This window comes from Neoarius graeffei, chromosome 3 (genome assembly GCF_027579695.1).
Source record: "Neoarius graeffei isolate fNeoGra1 chromosome 3, fNeoGra1.pri, whole genome shotgun sequence".
NCBI lineage: Eukaryota > Metazoa > Chordata > Actinopteri > Siluriformes > Ariidae > Neoarius > Neoarius graeffei.
Genome location: NC_083571.1, coordinates 6788977 through 6806179, shown reverse-complemented (window position 1 = coordinate 6806179; position 17203 = coordinate 6788977). Strand labels below are relative to the sequence as shown.

At 42.5% G+C, this 17203-nt stretch overlaps 2 protein-coding genes across 4 annotated transcripts in view; one reads left to right on the top strand and one right to left on the bottom strand.

The window, feature by feature from the left end:
* zfyve1 (zinc finger, FYVE domain containing 1) overlaps nucleotides 1-526 on the bottom strand; it is a 36344-nt gene extending 35818 nt beyond the window's left edge. Inside the window, exon 1 of one of the 2 annotated variants that reach the window (XM_060916320.1) lies at nucleotides 262-526. The gene's annotated coding sequence lies outside the window, so the exon portion shown is untranslated. The remainder of the gene's footprint in view (nucleotides 1-261) is intronic. The other variant, XM_060916321.1, reaches the window with a different exon arrangement.
* Nucleotides 527-946: 420 nt separating this feature from the next.
* On the top strand, nucleotides 947-16778 carry pigh (phosphatidylinositol glycan anchor biosynthesis, class H). 2 transcript variants are annotated; one of them, XM_060916318.1, is made up of 4 exons: nucleotides 949-1348; nucleotides 5300-5509; nucleotides 8687-8770; nucleotides 14284-16778. In XM_060916318.1, the coding sequence occupies exons 1-4, from the start codon at nucleotides 1163-1165 to the stop codon at nucleotides 14356-14358; spliced, it is 555 nt and encodes a 184-aa protein (XP_060772301.1). In that variant the 5' UTR covers nucleotides 949-1162; the 3' UTR covers nucleotides 14359-16778. The 2 variants fall into 2 exon arrangements, with proteins under 2 accessions (XP_060772302.1, XP_060772301.1); XM_060916319.1 differs by lacking the exon at nucleotides 8687-8770 and having other exon boundaries at nucleotides 947-1348.
* The last annotated feature ends 425 nt before the right edge of the window (nucleotides 16779-17203 follow it).

Sequence of the window (17203 nt, the reverse complement as noted above, 5' to 3'; positions counted from 1 at the left end):
TATTTACCAGTTAATTTTTTTAAGTGTTAATTATCTTAAATAAAGTTAAAGCAGACTGACGAGCATTTGTCGCGAGCGCTATTGACGTCTTCAGCTTTTGTTCATTAAGCTAGCAACATTAGCATTCGTATCGGAAAAGAAGTGCATATTAGCTGCTAATGTTATTCAGCGCTAAACAGCTATCTGTTTTATTTCGATTACAAGACACACGGGAACATATTTCCGTGCTATAAATCTGTTTTCAAGTTAAATTTACATTACCCGGATAATATTACTACACTGCTCAGCTTTCTTGACCTAGCAAAACACCCAAACAAGTCCTTTCCCAACACGGTATCATCCCAGTTTTCTACTATAAAAGCCTCGAAATGATAATAATTGCCGTAAATTATACCACTTATTCACAGGAAGCCATCGACTATTTTTGCAAACAAATATCTATATCCCCTCCCCGGTAAAGTGTGGTTACTAGCTGTATTTTTTTTTCCCCCTAACCATATTCGACAAGCCACGCCACTTCCACTATGATTGGCTAAGCGTATTGGGAACTCGAAGTATGATTGGGTAATATATCATCCTCAGATCAGTTTAAGCGTCTTTATTGGCGGGGCTATAAATAACAGCCAATCACTGCTGAAAAGGCGGGTTCTTATGAATACGGGTGGGTTCAGAGTGTTGCCTAGTCACATCAGCTGATCGAGTTGTTTTTGTTAAAAGGTCGAAGGTTGCGCCTCGCACGGCTTCTCGGGATATGTAGTGCACACATGAGTTTGTTTAACGATTTAAAAACGTATAACGTTAGATATCGAGAATTTTGCGTAGAATATGAAATATAAGTTTTACAATAATGGGAGAAATGTTTCTTCATGGTTTAATCAGATAGTTCGGAGATGCGACATTTTGAAAATATTTGTACAACTCGATTTCCCAGAATGCACCGCGGAGTTTGAAGGTCGTGCAGAGATCTGTCGTTCATTGATGCACAGCGAGTTCTTTGTGCAAGATGTATGAATGTTTTTTAGAACGTAATGTGCGAGGTTAATCGTGTTAAATCATACAAAGCGTTATTTATTACAAATAATTATATATATTTTTAATTATAAATAAATAAGTCCTGTTATTAAGTCCCGAGTTGGTGTTCTGGACGGGGTTTCGATCCAACATGGCTGAGCCTGAGAATGAAGAGTTCACGGATATCAGTGGAAAGCCGATTAAATTATCCTGCCAGAGATATTCTCCTTTCTGTAGAGAGTTCACTGTCAGCTCTGCAAAACTGTCTCTACTCCGGGTGATGGGCTTCACCTGTACCGTGTGGCTGCTCGCGTACGCTGCCTTTTACCTCACACAGGTGATCAGATGGTTTACATTCGGGTGAGGGAGAAGTTTTTACCTCACACAGGCGTGGGGGAAGTTTTTTACCTCTCACAGGTGTGGGAGAAGTTTTTACCTCACTCGGGCGAGGGAGAAGTTTTTTATCTCACTTGGGCGAGGGAGATGTTGTTTTTTACCTCGCTCGGGCGAGGGAGATGTTGTTTTTTTACCTCGCTCGGGCGAGGGAGATGTTGGTTTTTTTACCTCGCTCGGGAGATGTTGTTTTTTACCTCGCTCGGGCGAGGGAGATGTTGTTTTTTACCTCGCTCGGGAGATGTTTTTTTTTACCTCGCTCAGGAGATGTTTTTTTTTTTTACCTCGCTCGGGAGATGTTGGTTTTTTTTACCTCGCTCGGGAGATGATGGTTTTTTTTTACCTCGCTCGGGAGATGTTGTTTTTTTTACCTCGCTCGGGAGATGTTGGGGTTTTTTTACCTCGCTCGGGAGATGGGTTTTTTTTACCTCGCTCGGGAGATGGTTTTTTTTTACCTCGTTCGGGAGATGTTTTTTTTTACCTCGCTCGGGAGATGTTGGGTTTTTTTTACCTCGCTTGGGAGATGTTGGGGTTTTTTTACCTCGCTCGGGAGATGTTTTTTTTTTTACCTCGTTCGGGAGATTTTTTTTACCTCGCTCGGGAGATGTTGGTTTTTTTTACCTCGCTCGGGAGATGTTGTTTTTTTTACCTCGCTCGGGAGATGTTGTTTTTTTTACCTCGCTCGGGAGATGTTGGGTTTTTTTTACCTCGCTCGGGAGATGTTGGGTTTTTTTTACCTCGCTCGGGAGATGTTTTTTTTTTACCTCGCTTGGGAGATGTTGGGGTTTTTTTACCTCGCTCAGGAGATGTTTTTTTTTTTTTACCTCGTTCGGGAGATTTTTTTTTTTACCTCGCTCGGGAGATGTTGTTTTTTTTTACCTCGTTCGGGAGATTTTTTTTTACCTCGCTCGGGAGATGTTGGTTTTTTTTACCTCGCTCGGGAGATGTTGTTTTTTTAACCTCGCTCGGGAGATGTTGTTTTTTAACCTCGCTCGGGAGATGTTGTTTTTTTTTACCTCGCTCGTGAGATGTTGTTTTTTTAACCTCGCTCGGGAGATGTTGTTTTTTTACCTCGCTCGGGAGATGTTTTTTTTTTTTTACCTCGCTCGGGAGATGTTGGTTTTTTTTACCTCGCTCGGGAGATTTTTTTTTTTTTACCTCGCTCGGGAGATTTTTTTTTTTTACCTCGCTCGGGAGATTTTTTTTTTTACCTCGCTCGGGAGATTTTTTTTTACCTCGCTCGGGAGATGTTGTTGTTTTTTTTACCTCGCTCGGGAGATGTTGGGTTTTTTTACCTCGCTCGGGAGATGTTGTTTTTTTTTACCTCGCTCAGAGATGTTTTTTTTACCTCGCTCGGGAGATGTTGGTTTTTTTTTACCTCGCTCGGGAGATGTTGGGGGTTTTTTTTACCTCGCTCGGGAGATGTTGTTTGTTTGTTTTTTTTACCTCGCTCGGGAGATTTTTTTTGACCTCGCTCGGGAGATGTTGTTTGTTTGGTTTTTTTACCTCGCTCGGGAGATTTTTTTTTACCTCGTTCGGGAGATGTTTTTTTTACCTCGCGCGGGAGATTTTTTTTTTTTACCTCGCTCGGGAGATGTTGGGGTTTTTTACCTCGCTCGGGAGATTTGGGGTTTTTTTACCTCGCAAGGGAGATTATGGGGTTTTTTTACCTCGCGAGGGAGAGGTTTTTTATTCTTTTCTCTTGGCGTGAGATTTATGTTCACATCATGACCCTGTTTCGGCTTCATTATCCTGAAGGAGTGTGATGGAAAAACATTTCTAGTTAAAAAAAAATGAACCTCCCCCCTTTTTTTTCAAAATTTGATTCCAATTTTTTATATTTATGACAGGATTTAATTTTTTTTCCTTCTGCTATCTGATCAGTTGTTGTTGTTGTTGTTGTTTTTTAAAATCTCGGCCTGTTTTCAGGATCAGTGCTGTCTTTAGCCAGAATAGGTTTTGGACAATGATCTAAAATGATAAGGAAATGCTATCGAATAAACCTTTTGAAGATATTTTTTTTTGAAGTCAGTGGTTTTATATACAACCCCGATTCCAAAAAAGTTGGGACAAAGTACAAATTGTAAATAAAAACGGAATGCAATGATGTGGAAGTTTCAAAATTCCATATTTTATTCAGAATAGAACACAGATGACATATCAAATGTTTAAACTGAGAAAATGTATCATTTAAAGAGAAAAATTAGGTGATTTTAAATTTCATGACAACAACACATCTCAAAAAAGTTGGGACAAGGCCATGTTTCCCACTGTGAGACATCCCCTTTTCTCTTTACAACAGTCTGTAAACGTCTGGGGACTGAGGAGACAAGTTGCTCAAGTTTAGGGATAGGAATGTTAATCCATTCTTGTCTAATGTAGGATTCTAGTTGCTCAACTGTCTTCGGTCTTTTTTGTCGTATCTTCCGTTTTATGATGCGCCAAATGTTTTCTATGGGTGAAAGATCTGGACTGCAGGCTGGCCAGTTCAGTACCCGGACCCTTCTTCTACGCAGCCATGATGCTGTAATTGATGCAGTATGTGGTTTGGCATTGTCATGTTGGAAAATGCAAGGTCTTCCCTGAAAGAGACGTCGTCTGGATGGGAGCATATGTTGCTCTAGAACCTGGATATACCTTTCAGCATTGATGGTGTCTTTCCAGATGTGTAAGCTGCCCATGCCACACGCACTAATGCAACCCCATACCATCAGAGATGCAGGCTTCTGAACTGAGCGCTGATAACAACTTGGGTCGTCCTTCTCCTCTTTAGTCTGAATGACACGGCGTCCCTGATTTCCATAAAGAACTTCAAATTTTGATTCGTCTGACCACAGAACAGTTTTCCACTTTGCCACAGGCCATTTTAAATGAGCCTTGGCCCAGAGAAGACGTCTGCGCTTCTGGATCGTGTTTAGATACGGCTTCTTCTTTGAACTATAGAGTTTTAGCTGGCAACGGCGGATGGCACGGTGAATTGTGTTCACAGATAATGTTCTCTGGAAATATTCCTGAGCCCATTTTGTGATTTCCAATACAGAAGCATGCCTGTATGTGATGCAGTGCCGTCTAAGGGCCCGAAGATCACGGGCACCCGGTATGGTTTTCCGGCCTTGACCCTTACGCACAGAGATTCTTCCAGATTCTCTGAATCTTTTGATGATATTATGCACTGTAGATGATGATATGTTCAAACTCTTTGCAATTTTACACTGTCGAACTCCTTTCTGATATTGCTCCACTATTTGTCGGCGCAGAATTAGGGGGATTGGTGATCCTCTTCCCATCTTTACTTCTGAGAGCCGCTGCCACTCCAAGATGCTCTTTTTATACCCAGTCATGTTAATGACCTATTGCCAGTTGACCTAATGAGTTGCAATTTGCTCCTCCAGCTGTTCCTTTTTTGTACCTTTAACTTTTCCAGCCTCTTATTGCCCCTGTCCCAACTTTTTTGAGATGTGTTGCTGTCATGAAATTTCAAATGAGCCAATATTTGGCATGAAATTTCAAAATGTCTCACTTTCAACATTTGATATGTTGTCTATGTTCTATTGTGAATACAATATCAGTTTTTGAGATTTGTAAATTAATAATATTATTTGTTATAATTTATCAATTATGTCATAAACCTTTCAGCAATGGGAAGTTACACAAAATGGTATGAAAAATGTATAAGAGAAATTTAGTCTTAGATATCCAGTTCATCACAGATACTAATGTTCCTCGCATTATTTGTCTTTATTCAGCCTGTGAATGAGCTATTGCTCTCGAAACGATAACATAATTAATAAAAACGAGATTTCTCCGAGCTGCTTTTATGCAAAAACGAATTGACAGGTTTTTGCTCCAGAACTGCTCAGCGCTGTGGTGTGAACGTTGATGTTGTGTGTTGTAGAACACGGCGGTTCTGTCCAGCGCCATCTTCGTGACTTTATCAGGAATGCTCCTGCACATCCACTTTGTAAAGGTGGACCACGAGACGCTGCTGGTCGTCGGCTCACTCGGCGTCCAGCTGTCCTCTGCTTACGCCTCGGGCCGGGAGAGCACCACCTTCATCGAGATGAGCAGGATCAAAGACATCGTCATTAACGAAGCCATCCACATGGTGAGGAGAAACACACACACACACACACACACACACACACACACATTGTCTGTTAGAGATGTAATCATATCACACATTGATATCTGTCCTCGTACAAATTCCTATTAAATTCCTTTTGCAAAACAACTGAACGCCCCGCCCAGGGGCGGAGCTAGAAGCAGTATTATAGTGACTGATAGTGTGCTAATTCTGATCTGCCAGCTTTCAGGCAACATCACAATCTTCTCACACATTTAAGTCTCACCGATGTGTTAATTTTGAGGTGTATTTGCCTCACTGCGTGCGAATCCTCACGCTGTGTCAGAACAACAACTTCTGACGAATGGGCTCCCCCTCCTCCCTCACGGCGTCTCCGATGTCTGAGGAGACTTTAGTAGGTTTAATACGTCTGCTGCACGAGCGGGCTCACCCCAGCGTTGTAGTCGAGTCACTAAACCTCGAGCCCGAGTCCAGTCTCAAGTTCCCAGTGTTCGAGTCCGAGTCATGAAAGAAAATTTCGAAGTATTGAAGACTGCAGCATGAGGTGATCCAGGCTTGTAGTACTCGAGTCCGACTTGTGACTCGACTTTTTTCTTTATTTTTTGTAACATGCCACAATAATTTGGTCTAAGATATTTATTTATGTCTACTTTAATTTTTGTACTAATTTTGCTCAAGAGAATACACATTCACCTGTTCGTACGTCATGTTCGGGAACAAACTAACGTTAACAGCGTTAAAACGCCTGGAGCTGCTAGGATTGTCCGCTTTGCTTATACAGACTTCTCGTGCAGTGGGAAAAAATGCACCGTTGTGTGTTCCATATGTAGAAGAACTATCAAGGGGATGACCTCGAACTTCAATTGTCATTTGACAAGACTCCACCCAGAGAAGGAAGTGACGCGCTATGTTCATTGCGCTGTTGATAGTAGGTGGGGTTTGCTTGCTGAGCGATGAACTAGCTAGTGTTAACCCTCTCTCATGTTATTTGCGGGGCTTTTGTCTGAATACTGGGGACTCGAGGTTCAGTGACTCGACTACAACACTGGGCTTGGTAACGTGTCAGCAGTGCAACTCAATACTTCGCAAAGTAAGTGTTTTTTTTTTCGCGGTTTTTATATAGGTGCGCTGATTGCGCTTTAATCCTGTGCAGGTGCGAGCTGTTTCCGGAGCGCGCCCGAGAGTCTCTCTGATGCACCCGCCAAGGCGCGCAGGTGTGACACTCTTGCATGAAAATTAATGTAGATATACAGTAAATATAAACGTTATGCCAACTTATTACAGCATGTTACAAAAAATAAAGAAAAAAAATCTGAGTCCTCATCTCCAGTTTACGAGTCCGAATGCAGTTATTCAGTCCCCCCAGGATTCCGCGGGCCTTTTTTGTGATTGTTGCGGGCTAAAATGTCTGTTGCGGGGGTTTTCCAAAAAATTGCGATGAAAGTTGCGGTGTTTTTTAGGTTTTTGTTGCGATTACATTGCGGGAGGAAGTGAAAGTTGCGAGAAATTGTTGCGATTTTCTCTTTTTGTGATTAAAATTGAGTGATATGTTAATGATTAAGTTATTACTGAAAAACTATTTATTAAAAAAAAACAAAGACCCTGAGAAATGGTCCTATAAACAACTTTACCAATATAAAAGATTACCAGGACTACAAAAATGCAGAAAAATCGGCTTTACTTATCCAAATGCACCTGTTGGTTCAAAAGTTAAAGTGCACAGAACCTCACAGCACAACATGAAGTTCCCTTAAAATATAATATAAATGCCTCAGCTTTCATGTAAGAAAAAAAACATTATTAATACTAGTACTGTGTGCAGGCAGTCTCTCCTGAAGACTAAATTAAACAATTATTATAAACTAATAAAATAAATGGCTCAGGCTTCATTGAAGAAAAAAAAAACAATTTGAACAGAATCTCACAGTATGATGCTGAAGCTGCCTAAACAATGGAAAATAAAATACCATTTTCGCAAAAATGTTGGCATCCATTAATTTCTTGTATTAAGTAAAAAAAAAAAGTGCACACAGTCCTTCACTGTAAACATAACACACTTTCAGTAACAGAATTTAAGCCTATATAAACACTGACTCGCACATCATGCAGTGTTGCCAGATACTGCTGACGTTTTCAGCCCAAAATATGTTCAAAACCCGCGAAAATGCACTTAAAACCACCCAATCTGGCAACACTGCACACATGCTGCTTCTCTTGAACGTATACACGGAAGTAAGGCGGAAGGTAGTTTGTCGATGTCACCAGTGACTGGTCAAATTTGCGGGAAAGTTGCAGTGATTGGATATAATTGCAACACCGCCCTGAATTCGTGGGGATTGGTTGAAGTTGCACATCGCGAAATCCTGGAGGGTCTGGTTAATGCACAAGTCTGGTGCTCAAGTCCAAGTCGAGTCGCGAGTCCTTAAAATCAGGGCGCGAGTCGGACTCGAGTCCTACAAGCCTGGCTCACCTCGTGCTGCACTCTTCCATACTCGCGTCCTCCACCAGCACTCAAAAGGACACGCGTCTCACTACGGCATACGGAAGGGGTCTTCGTCATGTGACCGGATAGATGGTGTGGCCGCTTCCTTGATGTACTTCTACACGTACTGTTATGTGACTGGAGGCTGATCCATGATCTCGACTGCAGTCTGTCTGGAAATGCATTCTTGGGTTCTCCTGCCAGTTCCTGCCTCGATGATGCGAGAGCTATCACTCGGGAGTGTGAAGTCAACCACCGCATCCTCTCAGACTGCTGCATCACAGGAACCCGAACCCTAACACACGCAGTCTGCCCTTTTCTGCGTACATAAACTCATAGATGACTCCAATTGGAGTGATTGATGGGGAGAGAGAATGCCCCTCCCACCTTGCATTGCGAGCACATCCACGGACAACTGTGGCATTGTCGGGATTCGAACATGGGAAGACTAACGGTTAGAGAAGCAGCTTGGGGACCAAAAGGTCACTGGTTTGGTTCCCTGGGCCAGCAGGAGTGGCTGAAGTGCCCTTAAGTTGGGGGCACCGAACCCCTAACTGCTCCCCAGGTCGCTCTGGATGTGTCTAGATAAGATGCCTGTAATGTATTGGTATGGATCTCCTTTGTGCTACGCTACATCCATTCCCACAAACATGTAGATGGATCCATCCCCAGAGAAACGATCAATCCAATTCTGTTAACGAATGTTCTCTTTTCAGCAAACCATCATCTACTACCTGTGCATTTTGCTCAAGGATCCTGCAGAGCCTGATGGAGTCGGCAGCATCGTCCCGCTTTTCCAGGTTCGTAGTCCGGGACGAGTGACGAATCATAAAATATTACTCCAGATTTACGCGAGTAACGTAAGCCGACGCGCAGGATGCGATCCGAGTCGGAGCTGCTGTCGGCATTTCCATTTCGTGACGTTTCAAACGGAGCTGAGACTTCCAGCACGTACGAATCGACAACCTGAAAAACAATCGAGTTTCAGTCTCGACCGACAAACTAGTTTCATCACCGTTTTGATTTTTAATTTTACGGCATCCAAAACGTCAAACTCTTAACATCAGAGTAGAGCCCTGCACTCCCGCGGGAGTCCCGCGGGACCCGACGCAAAGCAGTGCGGCGCGGGACAAATTTTGAAAGCTCATTGCGGGCGGGAGGGGGAGTGCACAATGCGGGAGCGAGCGGGAGAGGTGATAAGCTGCAGTCCTGCTAACTAAAAACGTGTTTAAAATAAAATTTATAAATTATTGATTTATGTCTATCGTATATAAATTGTGCTGGATATTTTATTTGGCATTAATAAAAACATTTTAAGATGCCTAAATTTGCGGATGTGGTCTAATCTCACGTACGTTTCCGATTCCTTTCCGCTCTTCCGTGTTTGAGATCTCCGATCATGGCAGAAGAGCAGAGCTCCTCTAGTGAAGCTCACAGTGCTTCAGAAGTGTGTGCTGCTTTAAAAAGAGGTACATTTACCGTTAAAAAGTCAAGAGTATTGGTCCTAAGTATTAAAAAGTATTTAAAAAAAGTATTAAGTATTAACTCGTATTCAATTTAAAGCGAGAAATACAGTGTATAATCTGAGGAGCTGGTTGTGGTTGCGCAGCACTTCATATGAGAGGAGAATGAAATCGCGGTTGGAATCATAACGCCACAGACTCGGAAGTGGGAGTGCGAGTGCGCAAAGCGAGAGCTGTCAATCAAAGCGAGAGCTGTCAATCATGAGCGCATGCAGCGCTCAACTTGGAATGTGTCAGCAGAATGTCAGAGTCTAAACAATAAACTTACAATAAATGAAGGATCGGTCAGTGGAGAGCTCAGCTAAGCTCAGCATGTTTAATTCCCCAAGCCAATGACAAGAACTTTCGTGAGAAATAACGCGAACATCTGCATCATGCGGGATTTGCGGGCGGGAGTGGGACAAAATATGGCGGGCGGGAGCGGGACTGAAAATCATAATTCTTTGTGGGAGCGGGCGGGAGCGGGACTGCACAATGCGGGCGGGAGCGGGAATGAAAATTCTGTCCCGCGCAGGCCTTTAGCCATAAAATTGATAGACGTCACTTTAAGAAAACGATGGCTGCAAATACGAAACCGCATGTGTACTCCTTTCGAACGCAGCGAGCCGTTTTTCACGCCGTCTTTTTTTTGAGAGATTTTTTGTTCTTTCATCCTCGTGCACGACTTCTTTTGGTATCCTAGAATACCTTCTCGGTTTGATCATCCAAATACAGAGCAGCACTCTGGAATATTTGGAGGCGAAACACAAATCCGATGCCGGACCTTCAGCTGGGAATCTGAATGCAGAATGAACCGGGTCACAACCGGAAGTGACGTCAAAGCAAAACAGAAACCCGGATGTCGGCGGAGATATGAATGCAAGATCAAGCGACATTCCATACTAAACATAGTCACGCGTTTTTTATCGACTCTTTGTTTTCCCGTTGCTTTAAGCGTTCTTTTAGCGAGGCCATATCTTTGTGCTGTATATGGTTGTGGTCATGACAGGACTCGTGACTTTTTTTTTTTTTATGGAATTCTGTCTGTGACGGAAAGAGGGTGAGGAAACTCTGAGGCTTAGTACGGAGAGGGGATCAGGACACTTGGGCCAATAGTTAAAACGTTTTGTCCAAAGCCTTTTTCATACGCACTATCGATTTATTTTATATTTCAGGTGTTTGCGAACGAAATCCCCACGAGAGCGCTGCTCCGCGCCTGAAGATTTAGCATGATCCAGCCGGATTTAAAAATTTAATAACTCGGCCAACGGAGCTCGCAGCGAAGCCAAATTTTACAGGCACCTCCCTTTAAGTCTCCGCCTTTGAAAGAGCACGGTCTCGGGTCGGTAGGATTCGCGAACGAAGCCCCTGCGAGAGCGCTGCTTCGCGCCTGACGATTTAATATGATCCAGACGGAAACACAGACATGCAAGCGAGCAGCCTGCAACGACAAGGGAGTTAAACTCGTCCCAGGGTCAGCGAGTGGCGTCGAAGCTGCTTCGGTTAAATTCCATTGAGAATTCTTTGTTTTATCGAACAAACCAATACCTGAAATATATAAAATAATTAATAGTGCGTATGAAAAAGGCTTTGGATGAAATGACCTGTATTTGTACGCGGTAGAAGCGTCTCATCTTCAGAAAAGTCTGACTTTTTTTAAATAATATGGATCAAAACCCACCCGTCTAGTATCCGTCTTCGCTCGAGCGTTGAAATCATGGTAATAGTGAGCGAATTCTGCGTTGTCCTAGCCGCTTTGTTTATCCACCATCATGGCGGACGCTCATGACGTAGCACGTTTTGATCACGTGCTTCAATCAAAGTCTTTCCCACGCCATGTGGCGCATAAGGCGGCGCCGATCTCCGTTTCCGTAGCCCTCGGCCTCTTGCCTATTCCGGAGCTAGGGTTACAGTGGGGGGGGCGTGTCCTCTGGTAACCGCAAGAGTTTGACTCCCCACTCGCATCTGTATTGCAGCGTGCCTTGCCAGACGGCAGCAGGTACCGTTTTTATGATGGTCTTTGGTGAGTAGAACTCGCGATCATGTGCTTGCAAGTCGTGTATTCTGTAAACAAAGAATACTTTAAAGGGGAACAGAGGGCAATATATAGAGTAAATATAACAATAAAACACACATTAACGCACCTTATTCAAGACTTGCAAAAGTTTTTTGTTCTAAGGTTGGAAAGTTATAGTGTTTTGAAAGTAGCTCGAGTAAACTACAGTGCTGCTTGAAAGTTTGTGAACCCTTTAGAATTTTCTATATTTCTGCATAAATATGACCTAAAACAACATCAGATTTTCACACAAGTCCTAAAAGTAGATAAAGAGAACCCAGTTAAACAAATGAGACAAAAATATTATACTTGGTCATTTATTTATTGAGGAAAATGATCCGATATTACATATCTGTGAGTGGCAAAAGTATGTGAACCTTTGCTTTCAGTATCTGGTGTGACCCCCTTGTGCAGCAATAACTGCAACTAAACGTTTGCGGTAACTGTTGATCAGTCCTGCACACCGGCTTGGAGGAATTTTAGCCCGTTCCTCCGTACAGAACAGCTTCAACTCTGGGATGTTGGTGGGTTTCCTCGCATGAACTGCTCGCTTCAGGTCCTTCCACAACATTTTGATTGGATTAAGGTCAGGACTTTGACTTGGCCATTCCAAAACATTAACTTTATTCTTCTTTAACCATTCTTTGGTAGAACGACTTGTGTGCTTAGGGTCGTTGTCTTGCTGCATGACCCACCTTCTCTTGAGATTCAGTTCATGGACAGATGTCCTGACATTTTCCTTTAGAATTTGCTGGTATAATTCAGAATTCATTGTTCCATCAATGATGGCAAGCCGTCCTGGCCCAGATGCAGCAAAACAGACCCAAACCATGATACTACCACCACCATGTTTCACAGATGGGATAAAGTTCTTATGCTGGAATGCAGTGTTTTCCTTTCTCCAAACATAACGCTTCTCATTTAAACCAAAAAGTTCTATTTTGGTCTCATCCATCCACAAAACATCTTTCCAATAGCCTTCTGGCTTGTCCACATGTACTTTAGCAAACTGCAGATGAGCAGCAATGTTCTTTTTGGAGAGCAGTGGCTTTCTCCTTGCAACCCTGCCATGCACACCATTGTTGTTCAGTGTTCTCCTGATGGTGGACTCATGAACATTAGCATTAGCCAATGTGAGAGAGGCCTTCAGTTGCTTAGAAGTTACCCTGGGGTCCTTTGTGACCTCGCCGACTATTACACGCCTTGCTCTTAGAGTGATCTTTGTTGGTCGACCACTCCTGGGGAGGGTAACAATGGTCTTGAATTTCCTCCATTTGTACACAATCTGACTGTGGATTGGTGAAGTCCAAACTCTTTAGAGATGGTTTTGTAACCTTTTCCAGCCTGATGAGCATCAACAACGCTTTTTCTGAGGTCCTCAGAAATCTCCTTTGTTCGTGCCATGATACACTTCCAGAAACATGTGTTGTGAAGATCAGACTTTGATAGATCCCTGTTCTTTAAATAAAACAGGGTGCCCACTCACACCTGATTGTCATCCCACTGATTGAAAACACCTGACTCTAATTTCACCTTCAAATTAACTGCTAATCCTAGAGGTTCACATACTTTTGCCACTCACAGATATGCAATATTGGATCATTTTCCTCAATAAATAAATGACCAAGTATAATATTTTTGTCTCATTTGTTTATCTGGGTTCTCTTTATCTACTTTTAGGACTTGTGTGAAAATCTGATGATGTTTTAGGTCATATTTATGCAGAAATATAGAAAATTCTAAAGGATTCACAAACTTTCAAGCACCACTGTATTTCCGCAGTTTGAACAGCCCGCCATGATATTAATTTTATCCAATCAGAATGCACGTTCATTTTCTCTGCGTAACACTCATGACGTATGTATGTGCCCAGTTGTGTTGGCTCATTGAGGTTGGGAATAGCACGTGTGAAATACCGGTTTCTGCCTCTTGCGACGATTTCGTAAGTCCACGGGTGGCGCATATCTCATTGCAGCAAATAAATTCTGCTGGACTCGTGAGCAACTCCACATTACATTTTCCGCACGAGCACCACGCCATGTCACCTGCACGCAGACGCTCTGCCCCACGCTCGCCACGCCCATGGTCAGCATCAGTCTCATCCTCGCCGTCATCCGAGCTTTCTTCTCTTATTTCATCACCGGAGTCGAGAGTACCTCTCCTAGGTTCAAACTGGTATCCTTCTAAGCCATAGCCTGCTTGCAGTGTGTTTTGCGGGATCTCTTCGTACGTATGATTTGACAGAGCTGTCGCTTTCACTTGATGCGCCCGACGCCATGATTACACGCTTATCTCCTCTATTTCGGAGAGTTCCGCTAGTGCAGTGGGTAGCGCTGACGTCACGGTCTTTTAAAAATGCCGACTCTTGTGCGGTTTAGCGTATAAAGTATTATATTTACAATTATCAAGATATTTCGTTGTTTTCTCGTATATAAATTTGATAGAATACTTAAGAATACGTTACTTTGTCACATCAGCAACTGTATATATTATATTTGGTACCGCTTAGTGACGCTTGAATGTAAAATTTCCATTAAAAAAAAAAGAGCTCGTTAGTGTGGCTAAATAAAATGAAACTCTTACGAAAAAATTATGTTCTTGCGCCTTAGGATTTTGTTTCCACGACTGAAGCTTGCGGTTGCCGTAGTTTTACTCAGTGATGTCATTGTTCAGGGATTCGTTCTGTTGAACTGCAGTATGTGATGATGAATCTTTCAGAAGAAACCCTAATCATGTTGTTTGTTTGCTGTGTCAGAGTTCGAAGCCGAGGCTGAACTGCCTGGTGCGGGTCTACAGGAGCTGTCAGGAGGTAATGGGACGGACACAATGATGGGACGACGCTGACGGAGGAGCTGCAGGTTTAAACGCCAGCGTGTCCCGTCCTGCCGCATGCTCCGAATATCTCTGCACTGACTCTCAGATCTTTCTTTCTGTTTCTCTTCAACAGGAAACTATTGTGGGGAAAAAAACAGATTTTGAAATTCCCCTTTTCGACTCTCCATGTGAACCGTGACTCCGACTTAAAGCTGTTTCTCGCTGTGTCCAGGTGATGCGTATTAAAGATTCGCATTCTGATTGGTCGGAAGACTTGATTAGTTTTCTCTAAAGCCTAGGTCACAACCGGACGTACGATTTTTTTGGCCGTGCAATTTTTGGCGTTTCCCAAATCGATGCGTTTTTTTTTTTTTTGTTCATGGAAAAAGACGCGCGTTGGCCATAAGTTTGTCTTGCAATCTGAAAAAAACGTAAGCACCCGTAGAGTTTGTTTGACATGACAAAGAACCTCTGCGGCCGGTCTACGGCTCGAAAATCAGCACGTCACACGCACGCCCTCCGTGCGTTTCTTGCGTTTTTTGCACGTAGACCGGTTGTGACCGAGGCTTAACAGCAGCTCTGACGGTTTTTTTTTTTTTTCATTTGTTTTTGGTCTGTTGAGGGATCGACTGTTTGTTTATAGCAACTTTTTGAACTTGCTTTGCGGATGTTCCACAAGATTAAACGTAACCGGAAACGGATAAAAAAATTTGTGAAAAAGGAACGCCGTTCTAGAAAATCAATCAACTTCACATCCAGCAGGACGTCCTGTGATGCGTGATTAATTAAAAAATGAATCCTCCGTACGTTCAAGCTGTATTTATACATGAGAGCAAAAGTTTTTGCGCCCTGCCTTGAGCACTTGAGTTTTTTTAACGCGTTTCAGGAAGGTTTACTCGACAGTAAAATAACGCATTAGATACAGGTACTTCTGAATGTGTGAATTTTTATTTTTCTGCTAATTTCTTCCACGTCTTGATGTGAAAGATTTTTTTTGTTTCTGTCGTCTTCTCCAGCTCTGTGGAAATCCATCTTGCTTGAGGGTGCGTAAGAGCCGTTTTCCTGATTCTTATCTCCACTGCTCATATTAAACACGCTCAAGAGTTTCAGCTCGTTGACCTTTTCCTGCTTAAAGCCTTCCGAAGTCATTCAAACACCTTCATCAGGATTTTTTTTTTAAAATAAATTCACCAGATCTCGTCAGCCAGCATGCAAGTGCTGTAATACAGCACAAAATCAGAATATTTAATCAGAAAACACGGCTGAATTATTTAAATTGTTAGAGCGGCGGCTACAATTATCGACAGTCCGTAATTATCGACGCCTTTTCAGATTTACCAATAAAACAATTTTACAAAGCTGAGTTTCAGTTCCAACAGTTATTATTGGTTAATTAATCAACCGGAAGACCCGCCCCCTCACCCTTTGATCTTGTCGTCTGATGACACAGCTCGTTACCTGAGATGGAATTTTTTTTCGCACGATCAGCGATTTTTTCGGAAAACCCGGACGTTATCATCGCAGGTAAGCATGGTGGAAAGATCATGGACATGTTTTTACTCATCAAGTTCACCGATATTTCATGATCTCCTCGTCCAAACCTACTTTGTTTCTCACTCTTTCATTCGACAGCCGCCATTTTGTATCTAAACGCGCGTTTGAGAAGTCACTCATGTGAGGTGTCGATAATAGTGATCGCTTTCCACTAACGGTGTCCACCATTATCGACACCCTGTGGGATTAAGGGACATTTACAACTGTTATGGATCGATCTTTGTGTAACATTGCTGAAGTAGAACAATGAAGTACTTTAAAAAAATAAAATTAGGGTTTTTCTTTTTCTGATTCATAACAGAATGGAATGTTTATAGAGTATTTGGAATCCGATTGCAATGAATAGAATTAGAGCAGAATTAAATTCCGAGCATATAAAAAAATTACATGCTTGAAATATTTACTTTTTTTTTTGCAGTTTGTTGTAAATCTCGACCACATATTACAATATCAGGAGACATTTTATATTTGGGTTCGAGGAATGACATGCGACCTTTGACCTGGATGTTCATGCGGTTACAGTGTCGATTTCCTGTTGACATTTATTGGTAAACGACAAAACTAGAAATTAATACAAACAACAACGAATGATGAACAAAATGTGATCTACGAAAATACTGAGAAAGTGGGTAGAAAGTGGAACAAAAAGATTTTCTGACGCAGGTTAAACATTATCAGTTCATTTCTTTACAAACACTAGAATTACTTCCTCATTTACATAAAGCACCGACATCCAGATATTTATATAAAATATATTTTGTACTAGGGGCGGCACGGTGGTGTAGTGGTTAGTGCTGTCGCCTCACAGCAAGAAGGTCCGGGTTCGAGCCCCGTGGCCGGCGAGGGCCTTTCTGTGCGGAGTTTGCATGTTCTCCCCGTGTCCGCGTGGGTTTCCTCCGGGTGCTCCGGTTTCCCCCACAGTCCAAAGACATGCAGGTTAGGTTAACTGGTGACTCTAAATTGAGCGTAGGTGTGAATGTGAGTGTGAATGGTTGTCTGTGTCTATGTGTCAGCCCTGTGATGACCTGGCGACTTGTCCAGGGTGTACCCCGCCTTTCGCCCGTAGTCAGCTGGGATAGGCTCCAGCTTGCCTGCGACCCTGTAGAAGGATAAAGCGGCTTGAGATGATGAGATGAGATATTTTGTACTAAATACAAGTCGATAGAAAGCAAATTTTAAATAAAAACTGTTTTGTTAAGTTAATACTACATACTGTTTTTTTTTTTTAAATGAATAATCATCTGGATGTCAGTAATTGTGGACAAAGGTGTCGCTAAGTAATCAGGAATCAACTCTTTTTTTTTTTT

Bases quoted from the DNA above. Each gene is read 5' to 3' on its own strand.
- pigh (XM_060916318.1), top strand. From the start codon at position 1,163: ATGGCTGAGCCTGAGAATGAAGAGTTCACGGATATCAGTGGAAAGCCG. The intron at 5,510-8,686 runs GTGAGGAGAAAC...TTCTCTTTTCAG, and splicing joins TTAACGAAGCCATCCACATG to CAAACCATCATCTACTACCT. The intron at 8,771-14,283 runs GTTCGTAGTCCG...TTGCTGTGTCAG, and splicing joins GCATCGTCCCGCTTTTCCAG to AGTTCGAAGCCGAGGCTGAA.